This window comes from Cheilinus undulatus, linkage group 1 (assembly GCF_018320785.1).
Source record: "Cheilinus undulatus linkage group 1, ASM1832078v1, whole genome shotgun sequence".
NCBI classification, from domain to species: Eukaryota; Metazoa; Chordata; class Actinopteri; order Labriformes; family Labridae; genus Cheilinus; species Cheilinus undulatus.
In genome coordinates, this window is record NC_054865.1 from 40,213,610 (window position 1) to 40,228,688 (window position 15,079).

A 15,079-nucleotide genomic window follows, 5' to 3' on the forward strand; every position below is an offset into this window, starting at 1 on the left:
TAGTTATGGTGTTCCACACAGTTCAGTGCTTGAACCACTTATGTTCACCTTTATATGCTTCCAGTTGGTTAATTTTTTTTTAGGAAACACTACACAAATTTGCATTGATATGCAGATGATACTCAATTATATGTGTTAATGAAGCCAGATCACACTAAGCAGTTAAGAACAATAGAAGCATGTCTTAAAGAAATTTGCATTCGATTGCACAGGAGCTTTAAAAATGACCTATCATTTTTAAAAACACATTTGGGAAACCATCCTCAGTAATTGATCAAATAGTTTAACCAGTTACTGCAAGGAGCTTCTGCAGCCTCCGATCTTCATTCTTGGTCCTTATTATTTCATTCAAAGTAATTTTAAGAGAGGGTATGTGTCATTTTCCACTGTGCATATTTGAGTAACATCTGTTTTTGATGAGCAGCCTGAATTTTGTGTTCTGTGGGGGGTTTAAATTTATGTGGCTGAACTTTTGCCCAGGGTGACCATGTCTACCACGGGCCAGGAACAAAACCGCTGACCACAGCTGCTGCTCATGGAAACACTATAAACTTTTTACAGCTACCTTTCAAGCCGCATGTTTAATTCAAGAAATATTTGTGCTTAAGAGACACTCATAGGTACATTTTAAAACAGAAGTTCTTTAAGATTGACTGGCCGTTACAACACTGTCTATTACATCATTTCCAACATGCTAAAGATATTGTATAACACTGTATTCATATTGTAGGTTAGTCTATAAATAAACAAGTGGAAACTACTCTCCAAAGAAAGCTTTATCAGATTATACTCTAAAAACACAGGGCACTTAGAGTACAAAGAACTGAATAAAACTCCTCCAGTAACCCGGTGCCATCATAAGCCTGAGATTAGAGGGTGTATCTAGTTCCCCGCCAGGAAAATTAGATCAGTGACCTGCCGAGCAGATTCACAGCCTGCATTCAAAAAGCCACTAATGACGGCTTGTGATGTTTGGCCTTCCTTTTACACAGAATGTATTGTTTATCATTTCCTGAGCAAAACAGCTGCATAAGAAGTACTTGAGTGTGTTGATGTTTGTCTTACCTCATGTTGCGAGAACACCGGTGGGTTGTTGTTCTCATCCTGCACTGTCACGACTACAGTGCACGAGCTGTTCAGACCTGCCGGGGACATCGTCACAGCTTCTGTTAGTGACTCAGGGTCAGAGCGTCACACAAATAAATAAGGCTGAAGGAACCAGAAGTACTTCATCTCGCCTCCATTACAACCTGAACTGCGTGTCACACAGGGCACGTCATCTGTCACCTTCAAGGTTAGCATGCACATCCACTCCATGCTATAGTGTCAGCACAGATACTGACACACAAGCTCACAATAATAACAAGCAGTCTTATAAAAGCTGCGGTGGTTATTTTTACTCCATGGCCTTCTCTCGCTGCTCTATAAATTATAGCATCCTTGCAAAAACTTTGGCAAACTTTTTCTTCCTGATGGCAGACAATGAATGAATACTATAATTAGCTATATACTCATAGCCGTTACCAGGGTCAGCTTTTTTTCATTCATTAAGCTGAATAACATTCAAGATTAGAGATGTACCATTTTTAATCTGAAATTTTAATATGCTTTTTTTGAATACATTTTATTTTTAGTAATTATGCCAGCATAAAGTTGGAGCCAAGGTAACTACAGCTATTATATATGTAAAAGTGGAGGAGACCATTGCCTAAATTGCTCAAATACATTAGCAACGTTTCTGTAATGAAATATGCCAATACTGAACTGCTGGATAGCTCAGTGGTTTACATCACTGTCTATGGGAGAGGGATCTAACCTAACAAAGTAGATAAATTTGCCAGACTCAATGTCTGTCATCAGGCAAATCCAAACAGCTCCAATCCACACAGTTATGCACTGAACACTGTTTGGACCAATTAGAGTCACTTGTGGAGAACAAGGTTGTAGCTGGGGGCAGGGTTTAGTTAAACTAGCCATTTGCTCTGGCTGCCTCTAGTGCCGTAATTAGCTTGGTTGTAGCTACAACATAGCGGCAGTTCTGTCCGAGCTGGACCACGTTGCTGTATGAAATAAAGACTAAAAACAACACTAAAAGCATTTCATTATGGAAAAGACAGTTTATCTGTGACAATGTTTATCTAAGAAAGGACTCGCCGTAATTTGCTGGTACAACATATTTACAGTTTTAGATCTTTTTGAAATTCGACCTTATTCATATTCAAAGTCCAGCGGTTACATTCATGAAAAAAACATTGTATACGTTGCAGACTAAGAAACACTTCATAAATAAAAAAAAAGGAAAAGGTCAGGAATAATCCGTGATTAAACTAAGTATATACCCATTTTAAAAGCAGTTACATGAACAGCGGCTCGCTTTAGCTTCATTAGCCTTAACTAAAGCTAGCATAGCTACACTAGCTAAAAAATAATGTTACTACATAACCAAATGTAGCTAAGTCAGCTTAAGCTATGTGAGCTTGAATAAATGCAGATAATGCTAACTCAGCTACGTAGATAACATACCTACATAGCTTATAGCTGCTTTGTGAGCATAGTTTTAGCTCTGATATTTATAGCTAAGTTTTATTTGGCAACGTGAGCTTTAGCAAATGTAGCTAAAGCAACTTAGCTATGCAGATAACGTAGATAAAAAGCTTATTTCGCTTTTTTTTTGTTTTATATCAGCTGCGTAGCGGTGTAAGCAATGTAGCACCATTATCTACATAGCTTAAACAGCTATTTGAGCTATGTAAACAATGCTGACTCTGTTAGCTACATAGCTCTGTTAGCTACATAGCTTTGTTAGCTCCATTGCACTGTCAGCTTCGTAACTTGCACAGTTTATGGGCCAACATACGCTGACTGGGTTAGAATGGTTTCATGGAAGACTAGCTTTTTCCTACAAGAAAACCGCTTACTCAGCTTGATTTACATTTATTAACATTCTAATCCAATGTTGCAGGTCAGGTTATTGGACACCAGCCCATAGATGGATTTGGGAAGGGCAGTATATTTCAGGCAAATGTTGGAGGGTGATTTGGCAAACATTTTGTCTGTCACATCTATTATGGGTCAATCAGAGCAACAAAACATCTGATATAGTAGGCGCAGGCTGCCTCAGGGAGTAAACTACATAACATGAGCTGCACAAGCCACTTCTATTTTTGCTGACTATCAGTGGAGCCAGTTAGTAAGTTGGACTTTTTCACTTGGGCCATTCAGGAGAAGAGCAAAAACATAATTCCTTCCAAGAAAAGCTTCCAGTGTGGTTCTTTGCTTTTCTTTTACAAAAAAAATGCAGTTCAGTTCTGATAACACCACCACTTTAGCTGCAATCCATGCAATCTCTTGATCTGTGGACATTGTTTGGACTGCTTGCTGTACAACTAAACCTTGCCTGCAGCTACTGCCTCTTTTTCCATAAATGATGCCAAATAGTCTGGTTATTCACTGACCGGCATATCAGCTTGAAGCTTTTCAAGATGAAATGCCTGATGGCAGACCTGGCATTTGAACAATTCATCAGCTTTGCAAGGTGAGTTAAAAATGGTTTGATTTTTAAAAGAATCAAAACTTAAACCTTACTTGGATTAAAAGGCTGCTGGCAATGTATGTGACACAAAATATGAGTATTTTGCCTATAACGCATCTAAGCTATGTTACAAATTCTCAATCATTCTTATCTGTGGTGTAGTTGTGCCACTGTATTGATCATTTATATCTAAAAACCAAAGCATTTTCTCCTGATTAGAAATATGTACATACTGGTGGAAGAATACAAACATTAAAAATCAGTCTTCTTTATCCTTTGAAAAGTAATGTTATACCTCTTCACTACGGGAAATCAGTACGTTCAGTTGATGAGGTACTCATGTCCTTTTGTGAGACAACCAAATAAAAGACGTGAATATTTAGAAAGCTATAATTTTCATCGACCTAAAATCACCTTTAGCATCTTCAGCGGTGATGGTGAGGGTGTACTGTGGTGCTGTGCCCTCCATGCTGTCTGCCTGGACTGAGATCACCCCTGAGTCACGATCCACTCTGAAGAGAGCTCGAGGACTCTCTGGGATTTGTCCAACTAAACGGTAGAAGATCCGCACGTTGTCTGTTTTTGGATCATCGTTATCAGCCGCCTGAACTGTCAGAATTTCTGTCCCTGTGGAGACATAAACCAGTGAGGAACAATGACAGAACAAATAATCTAAAAGTGGGTTATTCTAGTATGCATACATTTCAGACAGGCTTTGGGAGTTTCTGTAATAGAGCAAAAGAAACCAAAATGTTACACAGCCCAGTTGTTGGGAATAAGGAGAGGAATTGCATAATAGTAGCTCTCCCACTGACTCCTCATCCTTCTATTTAGATGAACAGATTGTCCAGTCTAATTCTTTTCCCAGAACCAGCTTGTTTAAAGCATCAGAAAGATAAAGACAATGATGTCACACTGTGTGCTTTTTATGGGTACAGGTAGACGTCAGGGTGCTTTCCCACCAAATCTTGGCAAAAATCCCAGTCTGCTTTCACAAAATATATCTGGCACTCTTAGCCCTTTCATCACTACACCATCCAATTCAGCCAGTGTTCCTCTGGCTTGTTGTGAGACAAATTTTCCATTATGTTGTAACAAAGCCAAAGGTTTATTCAGAGGTCTCATTGTGTCATTTTCTGGTTATTTCCAGAGAAAATTTTCAACAAAGTTAAGTGTACTGTACATTGGGTCAACTTTATTTAAAATAAAGGTCTAGTTTATTGACAGTGTGGTATTGTTGTCTGGGATTTGTCTGGGATAATTGACAGAAATGTCCAAAAAGCTTATAGTTAGAGTTATTACCTCGAGCAGCCAACTCCTTGACCACGGTATGATACTGTGCCTGTGGAAAGGTGGGTCTGTTATCGTTGGCATCGCCTACCATCACCCTCAACTCCACAGGCTTTGCAATCTCTCTGCCATCTGGGCGCTCGACCACAATACTAATCTGAAACTGACAAAGAAAAATAGAGAAAAAAAAACATCAGGTTTGTTTCCAGAGTATCCAAGAATACAGGCTGGTTAAAAATATCTAATATTCTGGCTTTAGGCTAATAGGGTTGATTTGAGACCTGATTCCCTGCCTTCAGTTAAAGTCAGCAAAGGCCTCATGATCTGATAGCTCACCACAGATTTTCCTTTGGTGCGACATGTGTTAAGAGTGACCTTATCCTGCTAGGAAGACAAGTAACTATTAAACATGTTCAATATTTATGTTCATGTATCCTGATGTGCAGGGGTAACGCAGAGGACTGAAGCATTCTGACGACCAAAGTTATTAAAAATATGCTGTGAATATATAAGGAAACAAAAGCCAAGCATATCCTCATTAATTAATACACTATCCAGATACACTGACAGGGTCAGCCAGGATACTTTTAAGCAGGGGTGGAGCCAAAAGTGTTCAATATCTGGGGTTAAGCCTGAACTCTGGAGTTCCAGAGACAAGACAATGTTTTGCAGTTAAATGCACTATTTTTACAAATATAGAATTCAAATGTCAACAAATATAAAAAAGCATTTGGGCAAAAATGACAGTTATTTTTCTCAAAATGTCCTTGTCATCAGGAAATCAACCTACTGAAGGTCAATAACTTTTACTTCTGCTTCCAAAAAAGGCAGAAAGTGTCTAAAGTCTATCATTGCATAGTTAAGCTAAGAGTTCAGCTTTACAGTTTATAATTGGCACTATTTGTTTTGAAAAAGAACATAAAACAGCAAATATGTGGTTCAAGATAGAGCTGAACAATTTGCAAAAATAATCTAATTGCAATTTTTTTCCCCCAATATTGTGATTGCGATTTAATACGCAATTATTCTTAGGTCAATCTTATGTATTTTTCGACAAATCCAAGCTAAATAGTTTCCATAAATAAGACCATGTGCATTGAAAACAATGACATTATTTCAGAAGCAATTAATCCATTGTAGCATGAATCTGAATACGGGGGTGCAACAAGCTTTAAGCTATAAAGGAGGTGGCTGGAGTGGGGGAGGTAAAGCTGGCTACCAGCTGAGGTCTGACTTTCGTGAAGTAACGCTAGGCTTCATCAGTTTTATTTAGAATGAGCTTACTACTTTTGCTCATATTGCAAATGTGATGTCTTTGCTTTGTTTAAGGATATTATAATTTTTATGTCACTTATTTTGATTAAGAAAAACATACATATAACACGAAAAGGAGGATATTTGTAAACTATAATAAAAGAAATGCCACTTGAATGTTTGCATAATGTGCATAAAATCTCTGCAGAAAAATGATTTATTTAACTGGTATTTTGACACATTTTAAGTTAAAGAAATATTGCAGCTTCTACAATTTGTAAATTGCAGCAGGGCATATTGCGATTTAATCTAATTTACGATTAATTCCCAGCCCTAGTTCAAGATGTAGATTTATCCATCAAAAAGCTAAAAATGTTGATATCTAGTGCACTGTTGAACTGTACCTTTTAACACTGTAATAAGTATGAGGTGTTACAAGTTATAGAAATGGCTTGATTTTGCCAATTTGGCTGCAAGACTTAAATTTTCCTTTTTTGATTGCATAATATACATAATACCAACCTAAAAAAAAACAACCTTTGAGAAAGAATTTGAGGCTTAAGCCCTGCAAGCCACCCCCTTGCTCGGCTTATGCTTTTAAGTAACGTTTGTGGCACTAAAGTGAGAGTTATAGTTTATTATTTCATTATAAATCCAAATCTCTGTAGCGTATGAGCATTTCAATGTGTGTGCCTCTGTGTGTTTTAAGACCATCACACCTCTGGGCACTAATGGGAGTGCAAATTCATCTGCGATTGAAGCAACATAGGCGCTCAGCATTAAAATGATAACTGCATCAGGTGAGAAATAGGAAATACACCTGCGCTTTGCACCAGCAAACTTTGTGGAAGGTGTACAATAGAGCGCCAGATTATCACTGATATAGGACACCTGCAGTCGTTAATTGATTTGCATGAAGCAGACATGACGGTAAATCAAGGCTTCTGTCTGTCATGTAGGAACAACAGTAACCATGAACCTACATTTATTACCAGACATTGAAGGTGTTTAGCCTGCAGTTATACAGACCTGGTCCTGTGTCTCTCTGTCCAGAGGCGCGTTGAGATAAATGACTCCTTCTCTGCTGATCGTGAAGAGCATCTCTGGAAACTCCCCCTCCAGACTGTACTCTGCCTGACTCCCACTCCATTTGACCTACAGAAACACAAACACAACAAAAAGTTTCCAAAAATCTACTACGTATAAATGCTGTGAAGTGGAACATTGCGATGCTTTTATACCTCATTGCTCATTGCTCATTACAATAAAACTCTTAACCCAGGCCTGCATGATGTTAAAGAACAAAGCGAGCCTCCATTTATTTACAGGATAAGGAGTGGACCAAATGCACTGACAGTGATGTGGAACAGAGAGCAGAGCCAAAAGTAACTCAACAGGCTGAAGGGGATTTTCCACTCTGCTTTACAGCCCTTGACAGAGGGCTGTGCAGTGGGGCTGAAAGGGCCCTCATAGTCATCAAACAGCACCCAACAAGGAGAGGGGCCCTGCCGCAGTACAGCTGATGTTCACCCAGGGCATGTGTATCTCCTCAGCTCACTGTCACACACTCCTCTCTTGTTTTGGAGATGGCTATCCAAACACTATGCTTTTGTATACACAAGTTGGGCTTGCACAGCTGGCTCCCTCTCAGTGTTATGGTGAGCCTCCAGACATCAGAACTTAGAAGAGATATGTTTAAAAAACTGATTAATGTTCGCTGGCTGCTATAATGTTCTACTCAAAACATCTATGAAGTCATATGTTTTGGCTCTGCCAGTGCTTAAGTTAGCAAAGCACGTTCTGTCTCTAATGATTGCTTGTATTTTGGCCTACACAAAACATGTCTCATGTCTGCTTTTCTCCAAGACACAGCAAACTCAGATGCTACAATGCAGACTTCTTAAAACAGCTGATACTTTAGTTAACTGACAGATGATGAGTGTGCCACTACTTTGATATATAGTTACTTGTTCCACTCTGTTTTCAGGTAAAAAAGCAGCACAACAGTTTCCATAGCTACTGAATAAAGATGTAATCATTTTTCATGAGAATATAACATTTTAGAAAACATTGAGAATGTTACATTTTGCGATATTTTGGTGAGAGCTATTGTCACTGTATTATATGATAAGACTGACGATACTGAAGGCTGTTTCTATAGTGAGATCAAACTATGTCCTTCTTACTTTGCCCTTACTTTGAAATGGAGCTCAGCAAAAGTTCAAGCAGGGGGACCATTTCTACTCATTCATTAGCCACCACTCATTCATATCTCTCCATTCTTCCAGTCTTCCTGACTTCCTGCTCTGGTGATTAGCTGATTATGGGTGTTCACTCTTTTAAGTACTAACCTAATCAGATACTGCCACAATCTTGTTTGACCAATCATCATGCATCAGTCATATTCCTGCAGTCTTTCATTTCAGTGTGCACAATGCTACCCTCCTCCACCTCAGCCACCTCCATCCATTTCATCAGCATCTAGTCCAGATCCTCACAGGTCTTCTGCTCATCTCTGCTGCATACCCCAGTCTCCTCCTCAAAGCCACCTAATTGGTTTCCTGTCCAGCTTCTCAGAAGTCCACTCCTGATCTGACCCTGCATCCCTCATCAACACCATCACCAGTGTCTAGACTCCATGGGGGGCATCCTATTCCTGCTGTTTGCCTCACTACCCCTCAAGTACATAGAGCCATTATGATGGAGTGAAATCGCCATAGAGTTCAATTTATTAGTAAAATAAATTATTGTTAAACTCATATTAATTCTCTCCTTATTGAAATATAAGTCTTTCTTTCTTCTGGACACAAAGAATTTGTTCCTTACATCTTTCATGACCCAGCATGTCTCAGGATTACCTGTATGTCAGTTCAAACAGGCTGGCAGATTCTCAAACAGGAGAATGATGCATTTTTAAACACTAGTAAGTGATTAGTTTTAGCTGAACTGAATAACTACAACTACCGCTAAAAGATGAGATACAAAAGAGGCCTTGAAACTAAAAATTATCTGTATAATATCAGGTTAAGTTACACGAAGCCAGAATTGTTAGCTGGTTCTACAGCAGTCATGGCTGCAAGACATTAGGGGTAAGGAAAAAAGACAGCTGATGATGCAAATCAGAAAAAGCTCAGCCAACCAGATCATCTCATTTCAGCTCAGCCTGAGCAGACTGCACAGACTACAAAGGATGGGCCCTTCAAATGCTGCCCCCTGAATTGAGACACAACCATAGCCTCACGCCATAAAGGTGAGTTAGCTCACCTTAAAAACAAATAAAAGTAATTGCAATGGATTGTGGGAAATGTAGTTCTTTCCTCCTTTTTAAAAAATATGTTCTGTCTTGTACCTTTGCCTTTTTCTCCATTTTTAAACGCTGTTTTTTGGCCAAAATAAAATGCTTTATAATCATGAATATTCAGGTAGATGGTTAGCTTTACTCATGCATGAAGAGCATCATAATAAGGATTTAGCAAATTTTCTATGGGGAGTTTGAATGGTGAGTTATACTTTCAGAAGCAGCGGGGTCGGAAAGTGGGTGGACACTGTTGAGCTCTATTACAAAGTCTGAATATTTTGTGCTGCTGCTGTGGTTCAGTTTGCCATCAGTGGCCCCAAACAGTTGTCTGTCTTGCCTTCTGGAAAGCAGTGCCTCTGTTTATGACATGCTGTTAAACTTTAAAAGCAAGAATGCCTTTTTAGTGTTTTAACTTAGACCAATGCAAAGATCAATGCAGGCGAAAAAGCTGACCACCCTGAGTGCTCCTGAATACGTTAGCCTAACGTACTCCTCCATTTAGTGTTTCTGTGGCACAAAGTGGCATACAGTTCAAACAAATATGATTGGTTACGTTACCTGTGGATTCATCCCTATGACAAACCTTTTTACATGACACATTGTCTGTGATAGCGATTTAATCATGACAGTGTAAATGCTTGTGTTACTCACACCAAAGTAAGATAACCTCTGATGAATAATGTGAGGCACCACTATATGATAGATATTTGTGCTATTGATCACTGCTTACAAAGTCATGACGAAGGTTTAGTGCAGCTCAAACTAATCCTGCAACAAATAATTGAATTTTATTTGACTGTGAGAACTGGCTGTCGTTGAGAGCTTTGACTCATTCATTCAAAGGCTCAGAAACCTCTCTCTCACTCCAAGGTCTCGATAGATGCATTACTTAGCTCAGGTAGTTTTACTGATTGCATTACATAATCAAAGTTTTAGCAGGCAATCAGACACATACAATAGATAACAGATTGAAATTAACCCCCATGGGGTCGATGACGCAGGCACTGAGATAACAAATATCTGGATTTTGTTCTTTAAAGGACAGCAAAGGCTTGTTCTGATGTGATTGTAGAATCAGTCAAATTGACCACAACAGTAATCTGGACAAAGTTTTATAACACAGAGAAGACAGATGGCAGAAATGCACAAAGAAGCAGACAGGGCTCAGCTTCTGCCAAAATGCCGTCACATCATGGACGATGTCAGCACAAGTAGAAGGGAGCATTTGTTACAGACGAGTGGATATGGACATGAACGCTCCATTTATCTGGGAGTGTAGGGGAGGTGGGATCCATAGTGTGGGCTCCTGAACATGAATATCTCTGTATGTGTCAGAGCAGTGGTTAGTCCCACCGCCCACTGAGCACAGCAGTACAACTACTCAGTGTGGGCGAAGTACGGCTTTCCCCATGTAAACCTCAAAGTTTAGTTTATTGTGGGGACAGATGGATTAATACAACCAAAAGGTTTAGCAATGGAACAATGGAGGCGTCACTTCTCACTCTCTTCACACATTTTTCATTAAAAAATTAGAGCAGATACACTTAGGCAATCTTCTCTGCAAAATATTTTCACATAACCTCATTTGCATATACATGCACAGATGCTATCAGTATCAAAATTATAAATATGAATTATTCTTACAAGGGCACCAGGCTATTTAATAAAGATCTGTAAATCAGCCATTAATCACAGGAGAAAGTGGCCTTTGAAATTTGACAAAAAAAAAGCGCCTACACTTGTGTTTCCACACGTTTTCAGTGGGTGGACGGGGCTGTTAGAACAGGAGAGATGAGAGGCTGAGGGCGAGTGTGGGGGAGGTGGGTGAAATCAGGAGGAGGGGGAGATACTCTGATGTACCTACTGGCCGAAGTGACTTTTAGAACCTGCACAGTGCACTTTAAAGACAAGTCTTTGTGTTTCCACAGTGAATGAATCAAGTTTTTTTTTTCTGCAATGCAGGCGTACATTTGTAAGATCTGCTCTCTGAAGGATAACAGCCACAGCTAGCTTTTTTTCTCCTGTGTGTTACAAAACCTCTGAGGGCATTAGTGTTATTTATAGACACGAAGCTGATATGTCTAAAATTATAACAACCTATAGGTTAGACAATACATAGGAAAGACACAGTCATACCTCATAGGACCCAAAGGGGAATTTTCAGACCCTATCAGCACAATGATACTGCGTAAAAGAAAGCTGACTCCTGGGGGAAAAAAATAGAAAATCTAAACATTGATAGATGATCAAACACCTTACAGTGAAACTATGGGAGGTTGATTCAAAATGAAATAGTGACCGGCTCTGTGGGTTTTTTAACCTTTAACAGGAGGAGACTACACCATGAATCTATACTTTATATACACTGTGCTGCTTTAGATTCTGCATAAATGCTCAAAATGACCATGTTTGTCCAGGGACTGGTTGGTTGTCTAGTTCCATATTTTCATTTTTACCTAATTATATGTCTGTAGGGATGAAAAATTATCGGTTGTATTTTCAGCTCATGTTTCAGAGGATTTTCCATATCAGTTGATTGATTCTTTAGTCTGTCAATGTAAGATAACCCTGGAAATGCAGCTCATGATTTTAGGTTTAGAGGGATTTCTTCAGGTTTTTCATTGTTTATTGCTAAGTTTCCATGAAAATGTATTGCAATAGTTAAGTTATTTTTAGCATATGGCAAATCCATTCACTTGTGAGTATTAGGAGGGCTGCACAGTGGTGTTATTCATGAAGAAAACGCTGAATAATTGGGCTCATTTTATTACAGTTGATATCCTCAATCTCTGAAACTAGTAAAAAGATAAACAAATTAATGAAGGATTTTATCCGCTGAAATGGAGAGTTTTAAACTTCTTTTAATCCTATGTGTAATAACTCCAGTAACGGCCCAGTGTGCTCACTTAGACGTGTTGATCCACACATCATTGTTTATTCACTAAATGGGTTTCCACTTCCAAGTTTGACTGTCCTTTTATTGCTTTGCCAACTTTTCCATTTACTACTAGTTAGAAAAATTTGAAGGACTTTGAATCTGCTAGATTTCCAGTTGGGAATTTTTTATGCACAAATTTAAAATGTGCTTTGAAACCGGTGGATGGAAACCCCACTAATGACAACTGTGTGAATGCCAGAAAGTGTTTTGTTTAATGACGGTTAAAAGAATCCAAAAGTAACACACTCCAAAATGAGAATCTGAATTAAGAGAATAACCGAAATACATGCTTGAAGATCTGGTAAATGATAAACAGAATTGAGCTTGTATAGAGCTTTATTAGTCATCTGACTACTCAAAGCACTGCAGATAACTTCTACCCCTTCACACCCATTCATCCATACATCTATCATCTGCACTGCTTAGTCTGTTTGGGATCACAGCAGAGCTGGAGCTGATCCCAACTGCGATTGGACGAGGGGCAGGGTTAACACTAGACTGGTTGTCAGTCAATCATAGGGCTGACATATAGAGGCAAACGACAAGTCACACTCAAGGGTGCCCATAAGAAGGTATAAAGGGGAAAGCTTTCTAGCTGAACTGGGGATCCATGGAGGTCAGCAAATTCCTGGTTCATTTTAAGGTTAGTCTGGGATAACCATATTCTATTCTAAACCTGGAAAAGGCATTCGACCGTGTCCTGCGGGGAATCCTGTGGAGAGTGCTCTGGGAGTATGGGGTGCCTGACCCCCTGATAAGGGCTGTTCGGTCCCTGTACGACCGGTGCCAGAGCTTGGTCCGCATTGCTGGAAGTAAGTCGGACTCGTTTCCAGTGCGGGTTGGACTCCACCAGGGCTGCCCTTTATCACCGGTTCTGTTCATAACTTTCATGGACAGAATTTCTAGGCACAGCCAGGGCGTTGAGGGGGTCCGGTTTGGTGGCCTCAGGATCAGCTCTCTGCTTTTTGCGGATGATGTGGTTCTGTAGGCTTCATCAGGTCGTAACCTACAGCTCTCACTGGAACAGTTCACAACCGAGTGTGAAGCAGCTGGGATGAGATTCAACACCTCCAAATCTGAGGTCATGGTCCTCAGTCAGAAAAGGGTGGAATTCCCTCTCCAGGTTGGGAATGAGATCCTGCCCCAAGAGGAGGAGTTCAAGTATCTCGGGGTCTTGTTCACGAGTGAGGGAAGAATGGAACGGGAGATTGACAGGCGGATCAGTGCGGTATCAGCAGTGATGCGGTCTCTGCATCGGTCTGTCATGGTGAAGAAAGAGCTGAGTCGAAAGGTGAAGCTCTCGATTTACCCGTCGATCCACGTTCCTACCCTCACCTATGGCCATGAACTGTGGGTTGTGACCGAAAGAACGAGATCACGGATACAGGCAGCTGAAATGAGTTTCCTCCGCAGGGTGGCTGGGCTCTCCTTTAGAGATAGGGTGAGAAGCTCGGTCATCCGGGAGAGACTTGGAGTAGAGCCGCTGCTCCTCCGCATTGAGAGGAGCCAAATGAGGTGGCTCGGGCATCTGGTCCGGATGCCTCCTGGCTGCCTCCCTGGTGAGGTGTTCCGAGCATGTCCCACTGGAAAGAAGCCCCAGGGAGGACCCAGGACACGCTGGTGGGACTATGTCACTCGGCTGGCCTGGGAACGCCTCGGGATCCCCCGCGAAGAGCTGGACGAAGTGGCCGGGGAGAGGGAAGTCTGGGCTTCCCTGCTTAGGCTGCTACCCCCTCGACCCGACCTCGGATAAGCAGGAGAAGATGGATGGATGGATGGATCGATGGATGGAAAATAACCACTTTTATCAGAGTGACAAAAAATAATTTTAATGCTATAGTGCAATATAGACCGTTCAAAATGGCAATTGGCAAAAGGGGTGAAAATGGGAAAAAATGGCATAAAATGGGCAGCAGGTGGCTAAAAATTGGTTAAAATTAGCAAAGAAGGGCAAACAGTGGGCAAAATGGGTTAAAAGAGGAAAAGGGGTGGAAAAATGTAACACAAGTGGCAAAAATTGGCAAAAAAAAGGCAAAAAATTGGTTAAATGTGGCAAAAGGAAGTGGCAAAATGGGCAAAAAGCAGCAAAACAATGGTTCGCAATTGTCTAAAAAAGTGGCAAAAGTGGGCAAAAAATTGGGTTAAAATGGCAAAAACTGGTTTAAAGTGGCATTAAAGCAGCAAAAACAGCATATATGGGTTAAAAGGCAAAAAGAAATGGCAAAAATGGGCAGAAAAAGTGACATGGATAAAAAATAATTTTAACACCAGAACCAAATAATAGTCTGATACACTTTTCATCTCCAAAACCAAGTAAGTGTTACCCAAGACACTAGTACCAATACTACTGCCAATGCTACAGATCCAACACGAATACATTGATACCATCAATAAAACACTACAGTGGAGGGTCTATTCTCTGGGTTTTTCAGGGGCCCAGCCATTCTGCGAGCAGACCTGCTTACTCTTACACCAACTGGCAATTTAGAGTCACTAATTAACATAATGAACCACAGCCAAAGTACCTGGAGGGTGACCACACCTGCACAAAAGGGAAAATAGAAACTCCTCATTTGAAGGCCCCGTCTGATGGGGATTTGGGCCTGGAACCTTCTTGCTGTGAGGCAACAGTGCTAATCACTGCACCACTGTGCAGCCAGCTTGAAGATATGGCTCACCATGCTGATGACTAAATTACTGTTTTCAAAGGAGGCTTCAGGTCACATAACTTTGGTATTATCAAGAGACAAAAATCAATGGCTACTAA

The 15,079-nt window shown here is 40.3% G+C and overlaps 1 protein-coding gene across 1 annotated transcript in view; it reads right to left on the reverse strand.

The window, feature by feature from the left end:
• Positions 1–15,079, reverse strand: part of cdh16 (cadherin 16, KSP-cadherin) — a 56,563-nt gene that overhangs the window by 27,059 nt on the left and 14,425 nt on the right. Inside the window, exons 7-10 of the mRNA XM_041794440.1 lie at positions 7,106–7,231; positions 4,835–4,985; positions 3,947–4,159; positions 1,066–1,142 (exon numbers count right to left, since the gene is read on the reverse strand). Coding sequence (XP_041650374.1) covers positions 1,066–1,142; positions 3,947–4,159; positions 4,835–4,985; positions 7,106–7,231 — 567 coding nt within the window. The remainder of the gene's footprint in view (positions 1–1,065; positions 1,143–3,946; positions 4,160–4,834; positions 4,986–7,105; positions 7,232–15,079) is intronic.